The sequence below is a fragment of the Musca domestica genome, unplaced genomic scaffold (genome assembly GCF_030504385.1).
Source record: "Musca domestica strain aabys unplaced genomic scaffold, Musca_domestica.polishedcontigs.V.1.1 5, whole genome shotgun sequence".
NCBI classification, from domain to species: Eukaryota; Metazoa; Arthropoda; class Insecta; order Diptera; family Muscidae; genus Musca; species Musca domestica.
Window position 1 is genome coordinate 249,981 of NW_026712346.1, and position 21,821 is coordinate 271,801.

The 21,821-nt window shown below is 40.2% G+C and overlaps 1 protein-coding gene across 5 annotated transcripts in view; it reads left to right on the forward strand.

Annotated features, from left to right (window-relative positions):
* The window catches only part of LOC101897881 (serine/threonine-protein phosphatase PP2A 65 kDa regulatory subunit), a 126,364-nt gene that overhangs the window by 63,017 nt on the left and 41,526 nt on the right, over positions 1-21,821 (forward strand). The window contains exons 9-10 of one of the 5 annotated variants that reach the window (XM_059128073.1): positions 1,317-1,439; positions 13,401-13,594. The exons of 1 other annotated variant lie outside the window; for it this stretch is intronic. In XM_059128073.1, coding sequence (XP_058984056.1) covers positions 1,317-1,439; positions 13,401-13,426 — 149 coding nt within the window. In that variant the 3' untranslated portion in view covers positions 13,427-13,594. Of the gene's footprint in view, positions 1-1,316; positions 1,440-13,350; positions 13,595-21,821 lie in introns of those variants that run through there. 3 more of the 5 variants (XM_059128074.1, XM_059128075.1, XM_059128077.1) reach the window with 3 other exon arrangements.

A 21,821-nucleotide genomic window follows, 5' to 3' on the forward strand; every position in this document is an offset into this window, starting at 1 on the left:
ACTACTAATACATTCTCCACTTCATCCTCCCTTGAACTTGAGATATGTAACGTATTTATAAAATCCATTTTTTCACTATATTTTTTATTTTTCCGAAAGAGACGAAATTATAATTCAAAATACAAACAAATTTTTATCTTATTTTGTCAATAACAAGGGAATGTTGCCAACGTTTTTTTAATTGTTGCCAACTTTTATGTTAAACTGTCGATGTCGCAGACGTTATAGATCATGAAAATGAGCCAGTGGACAATGCTGATGACGAGACTGAAGTAACCTACTATCCAAGCATCTCGATCGCCCAGAAAAAACAATACGGAAAGAAGAAACTATTGAACTCTTGAAAGAGCAGTATAAACATTTGAACTGAACCGCTGAACTACTAATACATTCTCCACTTCATCCTCACTTGAACTTAAGATATGTAACGCATTTATAATATCCATTTTTTCACTATATTTATTTTTCCGAAAGAAACGAAATAAGAATTCAAAATACAAACACATTTTTATCTTATTTTGTCAATAACAAGTGAGTGTTGCCGACGCTTTTTTAATTGTTGTTGTCGATGTCGCTTGCATGCCTTACCGTAATACTATTTTTGAATCGAAGCGACTGTGAGGGCGACTTGCACATAAAGTCGACGACGTCTATAGAAACGACAACCGTAATTGGGCCGAATGGCAACCATTTGTCGCTATCGACAAAAAACGACAACCCTAATATCATTATTGTCGCCTCGACTTCATTTCGCGACGCCGACGATAACCGTAATAGGGCCGATTAAATCAGCTCTATCCTTAAAATCATTTCCTCCATTGAAAATAATTGATTTGGCCGATTTTGTGGAATGATCCAAGCGTTAGAAGGCAATACATTTTCCTGTTATAGGGTGTTAAGAAATGAGTTATAGTAGTTGGAGAACCTATTATACTGCAAATTAGGCTTTGGTTGATCTTTTTGTCTAATCTCGAGAAATGATTTTCTCGCAAGACATTCTGGTGATGTTGATTTACGACTTCCATTACAGTTAGCACATTTTACCTCGGTACTATTACATTCGACAGTATTGTGATTTCCACCGCAATTAACACAAAAAGTCACGTTAGTTAGGTGGATACCTGCTGGTTCATTGTGTTCATTCCAATGTAGAGAGAAAAGAAAAGGATTCTCTACTTCCTTTAAAGAAGGAAAAGTATTAAAATTAGTATTGAGAAGAAAAATATCCAAGAAGAGATTGTCGTGTCGTCTTCTGGCTAACTTTGTTATTAAAATAAATAAATAATGTTTAATAATAATCATATTTATTTAACTAGAGATGGAACTGGATGTTTTTCGTGTTGTCATACCGCCCGTTTTGGGTAAAGCTCAAGAAGATGCCATGACTGCAAAACTAATTGCTGCGCCACCTTCCAGTACCAACGATAACAATCTAAAATGTCAGTATTTTTTGAGAATAAATTAAAATATATGACTAATCAGGTTATTATTTATGTTATTTTCAATGTATATGTTATGTGTTAAACTATTCATGTAATGCAAAGTTTAAGATTGATATATACTCCAGTTTTTTTAATATATACATGTTATATTCTTGTAACTATTTGTAATATTAAAAATGTTTTTATTTTGCGAAAAATTTAAATGTTCAATTCTTAAATTTTCCGTTTTTCGTGTGCGAATATATGATTTTAAATACCGTGAACGTTATTATGTTGGTTGGCTCTGTCGGTAGCACCCTAGCAGGTATGCTGTCGCATCGGTAAGACCTCATCCTCATGTAGGTGTTCGAAAGGTGTCATGAAAAGGCACCCTGTTGCGGTTCTTAGGGCAGGACTGAATATTTTTCCACTGCGTAGCACTAAGGTTGGCGTACCGCGCAGGAGCTGCATAGTTTACCACAGAACAGCCTATCGCGTTGTAAGAGGTCAACAAGATTTCCTTATCAGTTTCCCAAGTGCTGCCGGCCAGAGACTTGTGAACCTTGTTCCTACTTCTAATCTTATCGCAGATAGTTGTGGTATATGCGGACGGCTATGAGGAGGCTATCGAATGTGACCCCTAAGACCGTAGGGTAGTTGGTGGTCGGAATTACAACAACATCGACCTGCACATTCAAAGATAGCCTCATCTCTGCAGTCCATATGGTGAAAAGTGTGGCCGTCGATTTAGTGGCTATCATCATATTCCTCGCAGTAAAAAGGCGGTTAGTCAACTATGTAAGCGTTTAACCGATCGCTTATATCGTCTGTGATGGGCCCAGACGCCACGAGCGTACAATCATCTGCGTACCTTATTAATTCTATGCCGTCTGGAGAGCGTGGAATGTCGGAAAGGTAGAGGTAAAACAGTACCTTGGGCAACTCCCTGTTTCACTCTACGGATGCTCGACTTCTTGTTTCTGAATTCCACGTAGGACTGGCGTATCCACACATGTAGTTTACTCAAGCTTGTCCGGAGGATAGTTCTCTGCACGTCCTTAAACAGTATGGCATGATTGACCTACCAAATACGGGCGACAAAAGCGATTCGCATTTGCTGGCATCCTTGTCCGGTTTCAGTAGCGAGACAACCAGGAAATATAAGGGTCGATAAATTTGCTGATAAATACTACCATCGTCATATGTAAGTAAATCAGCAAGCTTTAGTAATATCAGTTATCCATAATAAATCTCATCAATCGGTGAATATAATTGATACCCAAAATATTAATAATTAAAAAACAAAATTATATTCTATTTTCGAACAGAACCTGCAGTATTCGGTGTCGTCGATAAACACGGATTCATATAACCATTTGATTATATGTGGCTTAAGTCCCCAACTCTTCCCTGTAGAGTTTCTACATGAAAAGAGTGCGATTAAGTCCCTCTTCGCTCGCTTCTCGATGCTCCTTTTCCAATTTAACTTTTGGTCAAGGACAGTACCGAGGTACTTAGCTTCCGTTGACAGGCTTAAACTAACTCCATCCAGCATAGGTAGCAAAAAACACTCTGAGAATTTCCGCTTTCTTGTAAAAAGTAGGAGGTCAGTTTTAGATGGGTTCACGCCGAGTCCGTTGCATCGTGCCCATCTAGCAAGTTTGACAAGATCCTGCGTGAGATTTGAAAGAGTTTGGAGGAATTTTCCCGCAATCAACAAAACCACATCATCTTCCACTTCAAGAACTGTTCCGGACTAAGGCGTTTGCGAGACTACAGCGAAAGGGATTATGTTGCGACTTGCTGCAGCAACGTAGTCCCCAGCGAGTCCACTTCTTCGTCGTCCTCATCAGAGACGTCGTCTGAGTATGGCACTCCTCCACAGTCTCCAGAACAGAAACCAACACCGCAGCACCTAACGCCACACATGTTGTTCCAACTCCGGATTGTGCATCATTCTTGCAATTCAATTGCAACGGACTTCGATGCAAAATAGATGAGATAGTGGAATTTATGAATTGGAGGAATATTAAGATCGGTGCAGGAAACTAAGCTGAATGAGCAGCCTACAACGTTGTTATGGTTACAACGTACTAAGGAAGGATCGCACCAGAAGTGGAGGTGGGGGATTAGCATTCCTGTTACACCATTCTGTTCAGTACAGACCTATCTCGCTTGAGCTAGTCTCTAGTGACCCATACATGGAATGTATGGGGGTAGCAGTCAAGTGTGGAATTGCCGAGGTAGAGGTGCTTAATGTGTATATCCCGCCGATTAATAGCTGTGAACCGTGTTATTTGCCTGATATTAGCCCATTATTGGTAGGCAATAACCGCCTGGTACTAGGGGATTTTAATGCCCACCATGAGTTGTGGCATTCCGTCCTAGGTAATGACCAGAGGGGATCAGCGCTGACAGAGCAGATTGACTGCTCCACATTCTGCACGGTTAACGAGGATGCCCCCACCCGAATAAGAGGAGAGTGTCACAGTTCGCCAGACTTAACCATAGTGTCACCCGGTCTGATAAATGACGTGACTTGGCAACCCGTCATTTCTCTTGGCTCAGACCATCTCCCGATAATCGTCTCCATAAGCAGGTCGCCCGATTTCATAACCTGTGAACGCCGCACTTTCCTTAACCATGGGAAAGCTCACTGGCCAGAATTCAGAGAATTCACCAACCGCCGCTTCAGAGAACAGCCCAACCCTTCTGATGTTCGGGTAGCAGAAAGGATTTTCCGAAACATCATCAAAGCTGCAGCCGCTCGCTATATACCTGCTGGTCGAATACCCGAGATAAGATCAAACTTCCCAGCAGAGGCAGCGGGTTTAGCAAACGATCGTGATGATCTCCGTCGTACCAACCCTACTGATCCTAGAATCAGTGATTTGACAGTGGAAGTCAACCGGTTGGTACAAGAGCATAAGAGGAAAAAGTGGCTAGACCATCTGAAGTGCTGCAACATTAGAACCGATATGAGTAAGCTGTGGGTAACGGTTAAGTCGCTCTCGAACCCTGGAAAAAAGGATGATAGGACCTCAGTCACTTTTAACGACGTAACGGTGAATGATCCGAAGAGGTGCGCGGAATATTTTACACCCCGAGAGCGATAGGGCGAAGCGAAGAGTACTACGTCGTATCAGATCTTTTCCCGCCGAGGAGGAACCACCACAGTTTACGATGGGTGATGTTGCAAATGTCATCCGTAACGCTAAGTCATCCAAAGCGTTGGGCTCGGATGGAATCTCAATGGTAATGTTGAAGCAGCTGGACACGCCGGGAGTTGAGTACTTAACGAAAGTTCTCAACGAAATCGATTCCATCCCTTGCCGAAGTGCAGTTTCCCTCCACGAGCCTGAAGGTATTCCTGGCCAGCAGTATCAAGAGATACCTTGATAACCAGTCCTCCTTCCTCTGTACTTGAACCGACTTATCGCCAGTTGTCCTTACAGAGATTGGGTTTTTTCCTAGTATTATCAGCACACGTGCCGGGTCCACCGTAGGTGGTGGCACCCATGAGGAACCTCTTACAGTACCTAACCGACCACTTGTATCCCCTTCTTCCTTTACCCACCTTTGAGCTGGAGTCATCGCGTTTGTTGTTGTTGTAGCAGTAGTACATGCATGTGTTTGCGTTCTGCTAATCTGGTTCCAGCTCCAGGTTTAGAAATTCGGCTACTTTAATGGGCTGTAGCCAGCGATCTTCTGGAGTGAGTTGGGTAGGTTTGGCTGTGCAATTTAATTGGTGCAGTGTATTGTGCGGACCTGTATCGCACGTCGGGCAGGCGTCACGCACATCTTCATCAATTCGTGCCCAATACGAATTAAGACGACTACACCATCCTGAACGTAATTGCGCAAAAACTACCCTGGTTTGTCTAGGCAGCTGAGGTTCTTCACCTGCAATGGATGGGTGGACTCCGAGGACGGCATTCACTTTATAATTGCTAATAGCATCCGCGACTCCATCGGTATGAATCATGATGAATCAGACCTGCCTGATAGGCTTCTTGATCTAGAGGTTCTCTGTTATTGTGTTAAAGGTTTTACAACGAATGAAAATTTAATTTTTAATTTTCTGTATAACATGACAACTTGACAAACGTATGCTAACCAAATATTTTCAAATACAATATTCAACATAATATTATGTACAGTATTAGGAAGTTCATTCTTCTTTTTCAACACCCCCACTAGATTGAACTCCTAATCCCATCAGTTCACAGCAATACAGGTGTTTCAATCTTGATAATAATATCGGCGGCCATCTGGCTTTTGTTTCCTCCCAACGCTTGTTGTACCGTCTTTGGTTCCTCATCTTCACTTGACACACATGTCCATACCTTGTTGTTGGTCTTGAAATTCTTGTTCATCTCCTATGTTATTCGTCGGTGCGATTCCCGTACCTGATGATCCTCAATTTAATGTTTCCGATGCATTGTCGAAACCATGAAAAGATGAACAATCCGATTCATCTGAATAGTATTCAGATTCTGAATTTCCATGATCACGATGTGTCTCTTCTATTACTTGATCATTTGTACCTTGCAATGTATCATCATTTCCCCACTGAATCGCATCGGTAATAGAATTTTGCATCATCTTTTGGCATATCTTCACAGAATTGACTCTCCAAAAACTTGGCATCTCTACTTAATTCTACGCTGTTTATACCGGGATCATAGAAACGATATGTCTTTTTGGTATTACTGTAGCCAACAAATATAACTTCTTTTCCTTTTGCATTCAGCTTCTTTCGTTTTTGGTTAGGGATGTGAATCAGGGCTCTACATCCAAACACTCAAGATACTTAATACAGGGCTTTTTACCTGACCATGCTTCTTCCGGAGAAATTTCATTGAGCATTTTCGTCGGTGTTCAGTTAATTAAATGAACTGCAGTGTTAGCTGCTTCAGCCCAAAACCTTTTGGGCAAGCACGACTGAATTAAAAGTCACCTAGTTTTTTCTATTATGGTTCTGTTCATTCTTTCAGATACGCCATTTTGCTGAGGCGAATACGGTACCGTAGTTTGGTGATAAATACCGTTTTCAACCAAAGTGCGTCTCATTCTTTCATTACGGTATTCCGTTTCGTTGTCGCTTCTCACAGATTTTATCTTTCTTCCTGTTTGATTTTCAACAAATGTTTTGAATTCCAGGAACTTTTAAGCTACTTCAGACTTCCGTTTCAAAAAATATATAAAAACTTTTCTCGAGCAATCATCTATAAAAGTTAATGTATATTGAGAACCACTAATTGAGTTTGTATCCATTGGGCCACAGAGATCGGTGTGAATTAAATCCAATATGTCATTAGATCTGGTTCCTGTATCGTTAAACGGTTTCCTTGACATTTTCCCTTTTAAGCAAGGTATACAATTTTCTTCATTTATCTCACAATTTATTCCAATGACAGCTCCTGATACCATTTTCTTCAGCGTTTCATTTTTGACATTGACGATTCCTATGCCACAAATTGCCTTCTTCAATCTTACCCTGAGAAACCATAGCTTTGTTACTTGAACAATTCATTCGAAACATTCCTTCAACCAAATCTCCTGTAACAATAATATCGCCACAATTGTTGATAACTCGGCAGCCTTTTGCATCAAATTCAACTTTGAATCCGTTCTCGACAATTTTTGAAACTGACAGTAGTTTTATTTACAAATCCGGAATGTGCAGAACATCTTTAAAAGTAGTTTCTTCTATCTTGGAGTTTCGCACCAACGAAACCATTTCGACGTTTCCAATTCCCTCGACACGCATTGTAGAGTTATTTGCAATGATTACCTCCAATTTTTTTTATATCGATCACTGAAAAATGCCCTATTTGAACACATATGGGCTGTGGCACCGGAATCGAAGTACAATCATTGTTGTTTAGCTTACGAACCGCAAAAGCACCCATCGCAGCATCTTTCTTTGATGATTTCTCCGGGCATTTGGCGGCTATATGACCATATTTTTTGCAATTATAACACTTCGGCCCTTTGGCATGTTTTCCAATTTTCTTTTTATTACCAGCAAGAGCTATTTCTGGTGCTTCATTCCTTACATCTTGCAAAATCTTCAATTTTATAGAGTCGCCTGTTATTCTTATACCCGAGCTTTGAATCCCCATAAACATGGGCTTGTACTTATCAGGTAATCCGGCTAATAGCATTGATCCAATCCACTCTTGTCGACATTCAGTCCAACAGTCCTTAATTTGTGAGCCGAGTTGAATATCTCATTCACATACTCCTCAACGTTTGAACAATCTTTCAATTTTGTTGAGCAGAATTTTTGAATTAATCCAACTCTTCTGACCAGGCCATTGTCCTCATAAATTTTTGCTAATGCACTCCCTATTTCTTTTGCACTTGCACATTCTCGTATGTGAGGATAAACAGACTTGTCCACTAGTAAGACTAATTCCGCCTTTGCTTGAATTTTCTTGTCTTCTTTATCTTTCGTCCCTTGAATGGATTTCCACAGACCTTTCATTTGGAAATATGCCTCCACAGCAAACATCCAGTCTCCAAAGTTTTCGCTTCCGCGAAGTTTCGCCAATTGCATATTCGTTGCCATATTCCTTTCTCGCTGTTCTTCCCGTAATGAGTACAAATTATCTTAGTTTTCGAATTTAAACGCGGAAGGGCCCATAACCTGTTATTGTGTTAAAGGTTTTACAACGAATGAAAATTTAATTTGACAAACGTATGCTAACTAGATATTTTCAAACACAATATTCAACGTAATATTATGTACAGTATTAGGAAGTTCATTCTTCTTTTTCAACATTCTCTCTTGTAACGCTGGACCTCCCTCTCTAGATCATGTATGTCCTTCCTGACACGCCTGGGTGGGGGAGATTTATCCACCATATGATGGTTGGGATGACTCACGATAACACCCAAGCAGGTACTGCAACGAAAGCATATGATTATGCTGACGTAAGGGAAGGACTTTCGCCTTCTAATGTAGATGGTCCACTGGTGTCATGAGAAGGCACCCTGTCACAGTTCTCAGGGCAGCGTTCTGGCAGGTCTGGATATGCTTCTTCTGCGTAGCACTAGTATTCGCACACCACGCATAGCTGACCACAGACCGACCTATCGCGTTATAAGAGGTCAACAAGGTTTCTATCGCGTTATAAGATGTCAACAAGGTGCTGTCGGCTTGCGCCTTGAGGACCTTGTTCCTACTTTTCATCTTGTCGCAGATAGCTGTGGCTTGCGCGGACGACTTGAACAAGCTGTCGAACGTTACCCCAAGATTCTTGGGGTAGTTCGTGGTCGTTATTAGATTCCCCTCGACCTGCACATTCAGCTGTGTTCTCATCTCCGCAGACCATGTGGTAAAGAGTGTGGCCGTTGATTTCGTGGAGGATATTTTCATATTCCTCGCGTGGAAGTATGCGGCAAGTTCCGCGAGATAGGGGTTCAGCCTTTCGCATATGTCATCGACCACTGGGCCCGACACCATGATCGTACAATCATCCGCATACGTTACGATCTATGCTGTCTGGATGGCGAGGAATTCCGGAAAGGTAGAGGTTAAACAGTTCCGGAGATATCACCCCACCTTGTGGAACTCCCTGTTTCACTCTACGGGCTTTGGACTTCTTGTTCCGGAATTCCACGTACGACTGGAATCCACACATGTAGTTGATTATCCAACGTTCCAAACTTGACCGGAGGGTAGTTCTCTGCACGTCCTCAAACAGTATGGCATGATTGACCGCATCAAATGCCTTTGATAGATCAAGGTGTACCAACACTGTTCTGTCACACGGCCTGTTCCGGTTCAGTCCTCTACTAATATGTGTGGAAACGGCGTGTAATGCTGTTGTGGTACTATGTTGTGGACGGAAACCATGCCGGTGGTTGGCAACTGTATAGCTTACTCTAATGCTGGGGAGGAGTAAAGGCTCAAGAGTCTTAGCTACTGGCGACAAAAGCGAAATCGGCCTGTACGATTCGCCTTTACTGGCATCCTTGCCTGGCTTCAGTAGCGGAACCACCCGGCCCATACTCCGCGCACCTCTTCGGATCAGTCACGGTTACGTTGTTAAAAGTGACTGAGGTCCCATCATCCTTTTTTCCAGGGTTCGAGAGCGACTTAACCGTTACCCGCAGCTTACTCATATCGGTTCTAATGTTGCAGCACTTCAGATGGTCTAGCCACTTTTTCCTCTTATGCTCCTGTACCAATCGGTTGACTTCCACTGTCAAATCACTGATTCTAGGATCAGTAGGGTTGGTACGACGGAGATCATCACGATCGTTTGCTAAACCCGCTGCCTCTGCTGGGAAGTTTGATCTTATCTCGGGTATTCGACCAGCAGGTATATAGCGAGCGGCTGCAGCTTTGATGATGTTTCGGAAAATCCTTTCTGCTACCCGAACATCAGAAGGGTTGGGCTGTTCTCTGAATCGGCGGTTGGTGAATTCTCTGAATTCTGGCCAGTGAGCTTTCCCATGGTTAAGGAAAGTGCGGCGTTCACAGGTTATGAAATCGGGCGACCTGCTTATGGAGACGATTATCGGGAGATGGTCTGAGCCAAGAGAAATGACGGGTTGCCAAGTCACGTCATTTATCAGACTGGGTGACACTATGGTTAAGTCTGGCGAACTGTGACACTCTCCTCTTATTCGGGTGGGGGCATCCTCGTTAACCGTGCAGAATGTGGAGCAGTCAATCTGCTCTGTCAGCGCTGATCCCCTCTGGGCATTACCTAGGACGGAATGCCACAACTCATGGTGGGCATTAAAATCCCCTAGTACCAGGCGGTTATTGCCTACCAACCATGGGCTAAAATCTGGCAAATAACGCGGTTCAAAGCTATTAATCGGCGGGATATACACATTAAGTACGTCTACCTCGGCAGTTCCACACTTGACTGCTACCCCCATACATTCCATGTATGGGTCACTAGAGATTAGCAAAAGCGAGATAGGTCTGTACTGAACAGAATGGTGAAACGGGAACGCTAATCCCCCACCTCCACTTCTGGTGCGATCCTTCCTTAGTACGTTGTAACCATAACAACGTTGTAGGCTGTAATTTTCATTCAGCTTGGTTTCCTGCACCGATCTTAATATTTCTCCGACTCATAAATTTCACTATCTCATCTATTTTGCTCGGAGTCCGTTGCAATTGAATTGATGCACAATCCGGAATTGGAAAAGCAACATGTGGCGTTATGTACACCTACGACGTCTCTGATTAAGACGACGAAGAAGTGGACTCACTGGGGACTACGTTACTGCAGCAAGTCGCAACATAATTCCTGCTGTAGTCTCGCAAACGCCTTAGTCCGAAACAGTTCTTAAAATGCACCCATTCTCTACATCCATTACATCGCACCGAAACAGATCTGTGGTGGATGACGTTCTGACAAACCGAGCAGAACCAAGGTACAGGGTTTTCCTCAATCCCGGCACGGACCAATAAAATCCGGAGTAAGCATTCCGGAATATGCTGCTCCCAATGCAGAAAAATAAACAAACATGTACATACTGGGTTGGCAGCCCCTAGTCGAAACTGGAATCTTGTTGTTTCGGGTCAATCCGGTATCGTAGAACCCGCTGCTGTGGGATTGAGTCATCGTGGTTGTTTGGGTTGTTGGTGGGTAAAGTACCCTCCATATCACCTTCAACGATGGCTTCGCACATCCTTTCTTTGGAGCTGGCCGCATCGCTGCGTGCCGATAGATCTATTTCATTCTGAATTAACCTCACCTGGGCGTCTGTCTGAGAGTTCCTTGTAGCTTTTGGATTGATTCATCTTTCTGAGATGAGAGTATGACAGTGACGTCGAGCTCCTCATATGAGAGAGGTGAATCATTCCAAAAGCTCTCTTGGCGAGTGAAAGCCGACAACAGGAACCAGCAATCAGTTCTATCCGAAAATATATTTTGCGATTAGAGTTACTGGTCTTCTTTATTTCGGGTATGATGCCTGGGCTAAAAAACGCAACGTTGTTGCCAATTAATGGTGTTCGGAAAGACACCATCTGATCCCGCGTTGCAAATGTTTATTATTTTCATTTTTAATTTGCTACTTACTTTTCATCTCGTAATTTAAAATTGTTACATTTCTGTCTTTATCCTTACCAAAGTTATTTTATTTTCTTCATCATTCTATTAAGAATTACATTCGGGAACACAAAATGTGTTTTACAAAATAGTCAGCTGATGCAAATGTTAGAGATGACAGATACAAAGGATCGATGAACAGTCGACGCCCTACCGAAATACCAAATTAGCGTCGTCGTTGACAATAAATGATGCCATCCCAAACGTGACGGCGGTGTCGTCGCCACCAAATAAAATAAGGACGTATAAAAATTACCAATTGCGAAAATATAACGAAGGCCTCTTTAAACAACTAGAGAATATGATCTTTCTAGGAACTTTTTTTGCACGGTAAATATTTTGACAGCGAGGCCTATGAGGAGGATGGTTTTTTCGGTATTATTACATATTTTATTGTGATATTGTAAGAGTATTGAACAAAGTTGGGTCTAAAACTGTAGGAGTTGATGGTATGCCAATCTAATTTTCTTAACACATTTCCCAATATATGTCGAATGTGGTTCAACATATATTTATAGATACGATTATTAAGTTTCTTTGGTGACTTCTAGTCAAATTTGGTGAAAAATAATTTAGTTTTTGACGTAATCCTTCTAAAAATGCTTTGTAAAGTACGGCCCTAAAATGTGTTTATAATATATTAGAAGTTTGTGACAAACAATATTTTGACTTGCTACAATTTCTTTTAAATGGAATTTTTAACCATATTTAAAAACAAGGACTTTTGGTGACTCCCTTGAGGGGTAAAAGTATTGACCAAAATTATTCTTATTGTTAGCTGTAATATTGCTGAATACACTAAAATGTAAGGATTCCAAGGAATCTTACTCCAAAAATTTATTATATATTTAGGTTGATTTGCGATGTAATCTTTTACAACGTCTTCTGTATTTAGTTCTAGTTACCAAATGCTGGAGTTTTCCTGTATATATTAAAAATATTTAATTTTGCCGCAAACAGGGTGACTTTTCATGTTTAAATCAACGAGGTTAAAATTTTGATCAAATGTGTATCAGATAATAAATCTACGGTTTATTCCAAAAGTAAAAGCTTACCTTTGCAACTTTTAACATTTAAGCCTTCCTTGAATGGCTTTTGAGTATTGACTTCAATTCGCAAATTTGAGAAATTATATTTTCAAATAACTGTCAATATAGGTCAACCGCTCGATTTAAAACACTTAAAGGGTTTACCCACTTTTGACCCATATTAGTAACCAATCTGCACATTTTGTACTCCTAGAGAATTGAAGAACTGTATGAAATCGTACCACCAAATTTTTGATTTAATTTTTTTTTTTCGTAATTTTGTATTGCTATGCGCAAAATCTGCACAGGAAGCGCGAAGAGGATTGTTTCCAGATTTTTTATTGGCATTTTTTTGTATTGTTATTTTATACCCTCCCCCATACTATGGAGGGTATATTAACTTTCTCTTTCCGTTTGTAACTCCGCGAGATACTCATATACTCATGTATATATATTCTTGATCATCGTAACATTCTAAGTCAATTTGGCGATGTCCGTCTGTCTGTTGTAATTACGCTATCTTTCGAACGAATTGAGATATAACGCAAAAATTGTGCACTCATTTGTATTTTGCTAGTATAACTACCATTCATTCCATTAAAACGGTATTTTTCGATGATTTTTTTAAGTTTTTCCAGTTCCTTCGAAATGGTGGAGGTATTACAGGTTCGCTTTTTTACTTTTTTTAATTCATACTATGATACCCAAAATGTGTACAACCTAATAATTACAATAAAGAAGACACGATGATAATGCACTCTTTTATTTGAGTTTTATTATGTTATTAACACATTTTCTATGTTTCTTTTTCAGCCTAAACGCTTATTATGTTTTAATTATTAACAATTTTTTTAAAACTGCAGCCGAAGCTACTAACGGAAGGGAGTAAAACGACGCCAATTGTCCGGATTACATCATAAAGGACCATCATTCAATAACAATCCAAGATTATAAGTCAATGATTTTATGCTTACATAAAAAATATAATAAGAATTACGATTTAATTTTATTAATATTGAAAAATAAATGTTCAAATAAATATTAATTTATTCCTAAATGTTGTACATTGCTTTTATTGGATATAGTTAGCAGCAATATTCTGAATACACTCTCCGTCACACAGCTGATCGACATTTGGTTTCATGTGCATGCATTTTTTTCTGTGGAGAGCAAATTAAACTATTAGTATTTGTGCTCGCTTTTTAATTATTAAGCACATTTGTACTGTGGAGCGTTTCATTTTTAGCCCATTTATTTTTATACCTTCCACCCTATGGAGGGTATATTAACTTTGTCATTCCGTTTGTAACTCTTCGAAATACTCATGTCAGACCCAACAAACAATTAAGTCGATTTAGCGATGTCTGTCTTTCTGTCCGTCCGCCTGTCTGTTGCAATCACGCTGTCTTTCGAACAAAATGAGATAGAAGGCTAGAATTTTGCACACATGTTTATTTCTCCAGTAGGCAGGTTAAGTTCGTAAATGGACCATGTAGGTCCATGTTTTCATATAGCCCAGGTATAACGGTACCTCCCGATATGCGTAATTTTAGCGTCATTATTTAACGGAATTGTTTTAAATTTGATATTTGAAGTTCGAAATGGATACTACAGCCTAAGACAGAAAATTGTCTATACAGGTCCAGGTCTTCATATAGGCCCCATACATCAGTACCTCCCTATATTCGTATTTTGACGATTTTAGGTACAATACTAACCGAAATTGTTTGGGTTGTCGTATTTGAAGTTCGTATTGGATGCTAAAGCCTGTGACAGAAAATTGTCTATGCTGGTCCAGGTCTTCGCACAGCTCCGATATAACGGTACCTCCCTATATACCATATTTTGATGATTTTAGATTCACCGTTTATTTCAAGTTTCGAATTTAAATATGGTAATGGCTTATGACAAAGAATGCCTATGTAGGTCCACGTCGTATATACCCAAAAATAACGGATATATTCGGTATTTATAAATTTTAACAGGATTTTTAAGGTCTTTATTTTTTGAAAATTTCCAAATGGTGGAGGGTATTTAAAGTTCGGCCCGGCCGAACTTACTGCTATTTAACTTGTTATTTTTTAGTATTTTCGTTTTAACTTAATATATAACATCTGAAAGTCGCGTATATGTTTGTGGCCATTAGGTTAGGTTAAAGGATGAGTGGTTGTTCGAACAACCACTCCACTTTGTGACCTGCTGTGCCATTGTGTTCTTCCAATTTGGAGAAAAGTTTAAGGTAAAATAAGAAAATAGAGAATAAGGGGAGAATTAAAAGAAAGAAATGAATGTTGTGATCAATGTGCTGTCTTTAGCCAATTAAATTTTCTGGCTAATTAAAGCAAAACTGCTCGCTCGGTTTCAGAGAAAGGGAAAAATTTGGGCAGAATTTGCTTACCTAGTAGCCTCTACCTGGCTCCATAAAGAGTTGGACAGTGGCAGAGTAAGTGCTCCACCGTCTGAGTTTCCACCGCGTCCTGACAGAGCCTGCAGTATTCGGCCCGACCTTCTATGTTCTCCAATTTTTTTTCAATTAATTTTTGGTCAAGGACAGAACCGAGGTACTTAGCTTCCGTTAACAGGTTTAACCTAACTCCATCCAGCATAGGTAGCGAAAAATCTGGGATTTTCCGCTTCCTTGTTAAAGTAAGAGCCATAAGAAAGAGAGAGATGCATGAGATCTGAAACAGTTTGCAGGAATTTTCCCGCAATCAGCAGAACCACATCGTTGGCATAAGCCACTACTTTTGTTTCGCCATGTTCCAGGTCTTTTATTATATGGTTTATTACCAGATGCCCGAGTAATGGTGACAGAACCCCTTCTTGTGGGGTACCCCTAGTAACCGATTTCCTGAGCACTCCCCGATGCTTGAGTTGATGATCCTGTTGCTGAGCATAATATCAATCCAATCAGTTAGAAGTGATAGTAGACTGAGACCATGAATTGCCTCAAGTGTGACATTGTTGAAGGCCCATTCTATATCGTGAAAGGCTGCCAAGGTGAAGCACGAGTCATTCAGGTTTTGCTCCACAAAACCCATGTCGTCATGATGCGCTGTTTCAACAGATTTTCCTTTCATGTAGTCCTGATCTAAGTCAAAGTTAGTAGAGATCTAATATTTATTATTCTCTTCAGAGTTTTCAATAGAAAATACGAAAGGTTGATAGGCCTACAGTCTTTTGGAAGTACATGACTTGGTTTCCCTGCTTTGAGAATAGAATCTTTGTTATTGAATTGACAAAGTCATCAATGTTTGAGGCAGAGGTTACCGGTATATTACCTTAGATTTCAGCCTCAACTCAGTATACACCCAGCCTCAGCTCAGTATACGCCTCAACTCAGTATACTCCCCGAATTTGTCCCAACTAGCCTTTCTTGAATTCCTATGAGGTTTCTGACGCAGTCCCTCTGCTGAGATTTGGTATATTATCCACCGATGATGGTTATATGAGTCTGTCGTCCGACCAATTCTAACCTATGGGGGGCTTGTTTGGTGGCATTCCTTAGGGAAAACCACCTTCAGCAAAAGCATTGATAAAGTCCAAAGAGTTGCATCGCTACTAATTACAGGCGCGTTTAGGAACACATCCCAATCCGCACTAGACACCCTACTCAATTTAAAACAGTTAGGTTTATTCGTAGCGGAACAATCTGCTAGATGTGCCCTGCGGCTCAATGAACTGGGTCAATGGCGGGGTCAGCCATTCGGACACTCCGCCATTATCAAGTATGTGGAAGTATAGTAAATCAGGCTATAACTAGTGACTATATATCACCTAGGCACAGCTTTGAGCCACTTGACCTTCACATACCTAACAGAGACATTTGGACTCGTGACACTCCACCTTTTAACGGTATAGCTATCTATACTGATGAATCAAAGATGGAAAGTGCCGGAGTCTACTGTGAAAGTTTAAATATCCGACGATCCTTCAAATTAAACAACGACTGTACTGTTTTTCAGGCAGAAATTTCCGCTATCAGGAAATAGACGACGATTGACGATACTGAATACTTCAGGCTTTGTCAGGACGAGGAAGAAATTGAGACGGTGGAACACTTACTATGCCACTGTCCAACTTTTATAGGAGCAAGACAGAGGCTACTGGGTAGGCAAATTCTGTCGGATTTGTCTTCCCTCTCCGACACTGAACCAGCAGTCATTCTTCAGTTAGCCAGAAGACTAAAATGGCTTAAAACGATGCGTTAACATACCGTGGACATAAACCTCTTAAACTCTCTATTCTCCATACTATTTCGTTTTTTTCACTCCTAGCTATTCACTTCTTCTCTTTTCTCTGGTCTACCCTTATCATTCTACTAATTAGGATGAACACAATGGACCAAACGGTCTCCGAGTGGAGTGGTTGTACTGCTTACAACCACGCATCCTTTAACCTAACCTAACCTACCCTCCGATGATCCGAGAAGAAGTATTTGGTTTAAATCTTCCAATTCAGTACGTGTGATTCATCTATGTTTGTAAGGGTGGGACCAATGACCTCCTCCCTAATCTTATTTTTATTCTGGCCAGCAGTATCAATAGATACCTTGATAACCAGACCTCCTCCCTCCGTACTTGAACCGACTAATCGCAAGTTGTCCGTACAGAGGATTTTGTTTTCCCAATATTATCAGCACACGTGCCGGATCAACCGAAGATAGCGGCATCCATGCTGATAATACCTTCCTGCAGGTTATTTCCTTCAGGGATACGGACGTTTTTACACTCCCCTCCCAAAGTCCGCGAAAGCCAGCTACTGCGGTTACGAGGAAGTTTTTGGACTCATCGTTTTCGCAGCAGATGACCTTCAATCCTTTATAGAGGGAGGCACTGCCGAACTGTAGCCTCTTAGAATCTTCCCCTAAAAACTAGCGGTTTATTTCAAAAGGAAGAACTTACCTTTGCAACAATTAACATTTAAGCCTTCCTTAAATGGATTTTGAGTAAAGATTAACCGCTCGATTAAAATCACTTAAAGTGTTTACCCACTTTTGACCCGAATTGGCGACCGATCAGCACATTTTGTACTCCGGAGAATTGAAAAACTTCCTAGCAAAAAACTGTACGAAATCGTATCACCAAATTTTTGATTTAATTATCCTTTTTCGTTATTAATTAGACTACAGAAAGCGCGAAGATAATGCAAATTTTTGTGTGGTCATTATCAAGTGTTTTCTGATTCTTTTTCAGCCTAAAAGCTCAACATGTTTTATTCATTAGCTATTCCTTAAAAAGCCAACCGAAGCTGGTAACTGGTGGAGTAAAGTTGCTGATAACATCACATCAAAGGACTACCATTAAATATAAATCCAGGATTATAGGTCAATGATTTTATGCTTATATAAAATTATAAGAATTATTACATAACTTTCTTGCTATTGAAAAACAAGTAAAAAACAGTAAGTTCGGCCGGGCCAAACTTTTAATACCCTCCACCTTAGGGTAAAACAAACATTAGAAGAAATGTGGCAAAAACCATTAAAATGCCGAATATCGGGAGGTACCGTTATATGGGGGCTGCACCAAAACGCGGACCTATAATTACAATGACTCGCCACACGAACTAGGACCCATTATGACCCATAAATACCAATTTTTAGACAAATCAGTGAAAAAATCTGGCAAAAATCATAAAAATACCGAGTATTGGGAGGTACTGTTATATGGGGGCTATACCAAATCATGGACCCATACATGCAATGTTTCGCCACCGGAGCTGGAACCCATTATGACCAACAAATACCAATTTTCAGACAAGTACGTGAAAAAAATGTGGCAAAAACCATCAAAATACCGAATATCGGGAGGTACCGTTATATGGGGGCTATACCAAAACGTGGACCTATACATGCAATGTTTTGCCACACGGACTAGGACCCATTATGACCCACAAATACCAATTTTTAGACAAATCAGTGAAAAAATGTGGCAAAAACCATCAAAATACCGAATATCGGGGGGTACCGTTATATAGGGGCTATACGAAGACGTGGACGTACACAGATTATTTTCTGTCTTAGGCTGTAGTATCCATTACGAACTTCAAATGCCAAAGTTGAAACAATTCCGGTGAATAATGTCGCTAAAATCATCAAAATACCGAATATCGGGAGGTACCGTTATATGGGGGCTATATGATAACTTGGGCCTACATGGCCCATTTACGAACTTAACTTGCCTACTGGCAAAATATACATGTGTGCGAATTTTTAGCCTTCTATCTCAATTTATTCGAAAGATAGCGTGATTACAACAGACAGACATCGGACATCGTTAAATCGACTTAGAATTTTATGCTGATTATGAATATATATACATTATGGGGTCTAAGACGAATATTTAGGGATGTTACAAACGGAATGACAAAGTTAATATACCCTCCTTTCCAAGGTGGAGGGTATAATAAGTGTTCTCCTATCAGTTAGAAACTATATTTCCAACTTAGTGCCAATATAGGTTACGATTGGCATAATCCGCCCGCTTTAAGGTACTTTAAGGAGTTAACCACTTTTCACACCGAATTGGCTGCCAATGGGCACAATTTGTTCACCCAGAGGATCGTTTCCAGATTTTTATACCCTCCACCAAAAAAGGTAAGGAGGGTATATTAAGTTCGTCATTCCGTTTGTAACTCATCGAAATAATCATTTTAGACCCAACAAAGTATATATATTCTTGATCAGCGTAAAATTCTAAGACGATTTAGCCCTGTCCGTCCGTCTGTCCGTCTGTTGTAATCACGCTACAGTCTAAACGAAGCTAAAATTTTGCACAGATCTTTCTTTTGTCTGCAGGCAGGTCAAGTTCGAAGATGGGCTATATCGGTCCACGATATCGTGTAGCCCCCATGTAACGGTACCCCCCGATATTCGGTATTTTAATGATTTTACCCACATTTTTCAACGGAATTGTCTGAAAATCCACACAAGGAGTTCCTTGTGGGTACTTTATACCTCGGCAGAGAATTATTTATATAGGTCCACAATATCGTATAGCCCCCATATAACGGTACCCCCCGATATTCGGTATTTTGATGATTTTACCCACATTTTTGAACGGAATTGTCTGAAAATCCACACAAGGAGTTCCTTGTGGGCACTTTATACCTCCGCAGAGAATTATCTATATAGGTCCACAATATCGTATAGCCCCCATATAACGGTACCCCCCGATATTCGGTATTTTGATGATTTTACCCACATTTTTCAACGGAATTGTCTGAAAATCCACAAAAGGAGTCCCTTGTGGGCATTTTACCCCCTCAAAATGAAGTGTCTATATAGGTCCACGATATCGTATATCCCCCATATAACTCTAACCTCCGATATTCGGTATTTTGATTATGTTAGCCACGCTTTTCAATGGAATTGTCTTAAAATCAACACAAGTAGTTCCTTGTGAGTACTTCACCCCCTATCTATACAGATCCACGATATCGTATATCTCCCATATAACGGTACCTCCCGATATTCGGTATTTTATGATTTGACCCACATTTTTCATCGGAATTGTCTGAAAATCCACACAAGGAGTTCGTTGTGGGTACTTTATACCTCGGCAGAGAATTATCTATATAGATCCACGATATTGTATAGCCCTCATATAACGGTACCCCCGATATTCGGTATTTTGATGTTTTTAGCCATATTTTTCAACGGAATGGTCACAAGGGGTTCTTTGTGAGCACTTTACCCACCGACAGAGAATTCTCTATATAGGTTAACGATAACGTATAGCTCCCATATAACGGTACCCCGCGATATTCGGTATTTTGATGATTTTAGCCACATTTTCCAATCGTATTGTCTGAAAATCCACACACGGTTCAAAGTTCGGCCCGGCCGAACTTACTGCTTTTTTACTTGTTTTTATTGGCCTTGTTTTGTATTGTTATTTTTATACCCTCCCCCATACTATGGAGGGTATATTAACTTTCTCATTCCATTTGTAACTCCGCGAAATACTCATATATATATATATATATATATTCTTGATCATCGTAACATTCTAAGTCAATATGGCGATGTCCGTCTGTCTGTTGTAATCACGCTATCTTTCGAATGAATTGAGATACAACGCTAAAATTGTGCACTCATTTGTATTTTGCTAGTATAGCTACCGTTCATTCCATTTAAACGGTATTTTTCGATGATTTTATACCCTCCACCATACTATGGAGGGTATATTAATTCTGTCATTCCGTTTGTAACTCCTTGAAATACTCATGTCAGACCCAACAAAGTATATATATTTTTGATCAGCGTAAAATTCTAAGACGATTTAGCCATGTCCGTCCGTCTGTCTGTGTGTCTGTCTGTCTGTCTGTTGTAATCACGCTATCTTTCGAACAAATTGAGATAGAAGGCTAAAATTTTGCACACATGTATATTTTGCCAGTAGGCAGGTTAAGTTCGTAAATGGGCCATGTAGGTCCAAGAAATCATATAGCCCCCATATAACGGAACCTCCCGATATTCGGTATTTTGATGATTTTAGCGACATTGTTTACCGGAATCGTTTCAAAGTTGACATTTGAAGTTCGTAATGGATACTACAGCCTAAGACAGAAAATAATCTATGTAGGTCCACGTCTTCGTATAGCCCCTATATAATGGTACCCCCCGATATTCGGTATTTTGATGATTTTAGCGACATTATTAACCGGAATCGTTTCAAAGTTGGCATTTGAAGTTCGTAATAGATGCTGCAGCATTAAACAGTAAATGGGCCATGTAGGTCAACATCTTCGTATAGCCCCCATATACCGTACCCCCCGATATTCGGTATTTTGATGATTTTAGCGACATTATTTACCGGGATTGTTTCAAATTTCGCGCATTTAAATATTGTAATAACTTATGACAAAAGTTGCCTATGCAGGTCCACGTCGTCGTATAGGCATTCGGTATTTTTAAGATTTTAACAGAATTTTTAACGGATTTTATTTTTATACCCTCCACCATACTATGGAGTGTATATTAATTTTGTCATTCCGTTTGTAACTCCTCGAAATACTCATGTCAGACCCAACAAAGTATATATATTTTTTATCAGCGTAAAATTCTAAGACGATTTAGCCTTGTCCGTCTGTCTGTCTGTCTGTCTGTCTGTTGTAATAATCATCAAAATAATAAATTCAACATTAGGAGAATCATAGTGCAGCAATTTGCTTAGTAGGAAAGGAAGATGTTTTGTTTTTTGTTTAATCGTAAATGGGCCATGTAGGTCCAAGTTATCATATAGCCCCCATATAACCGTACCTCCCGACATTTAGTATTT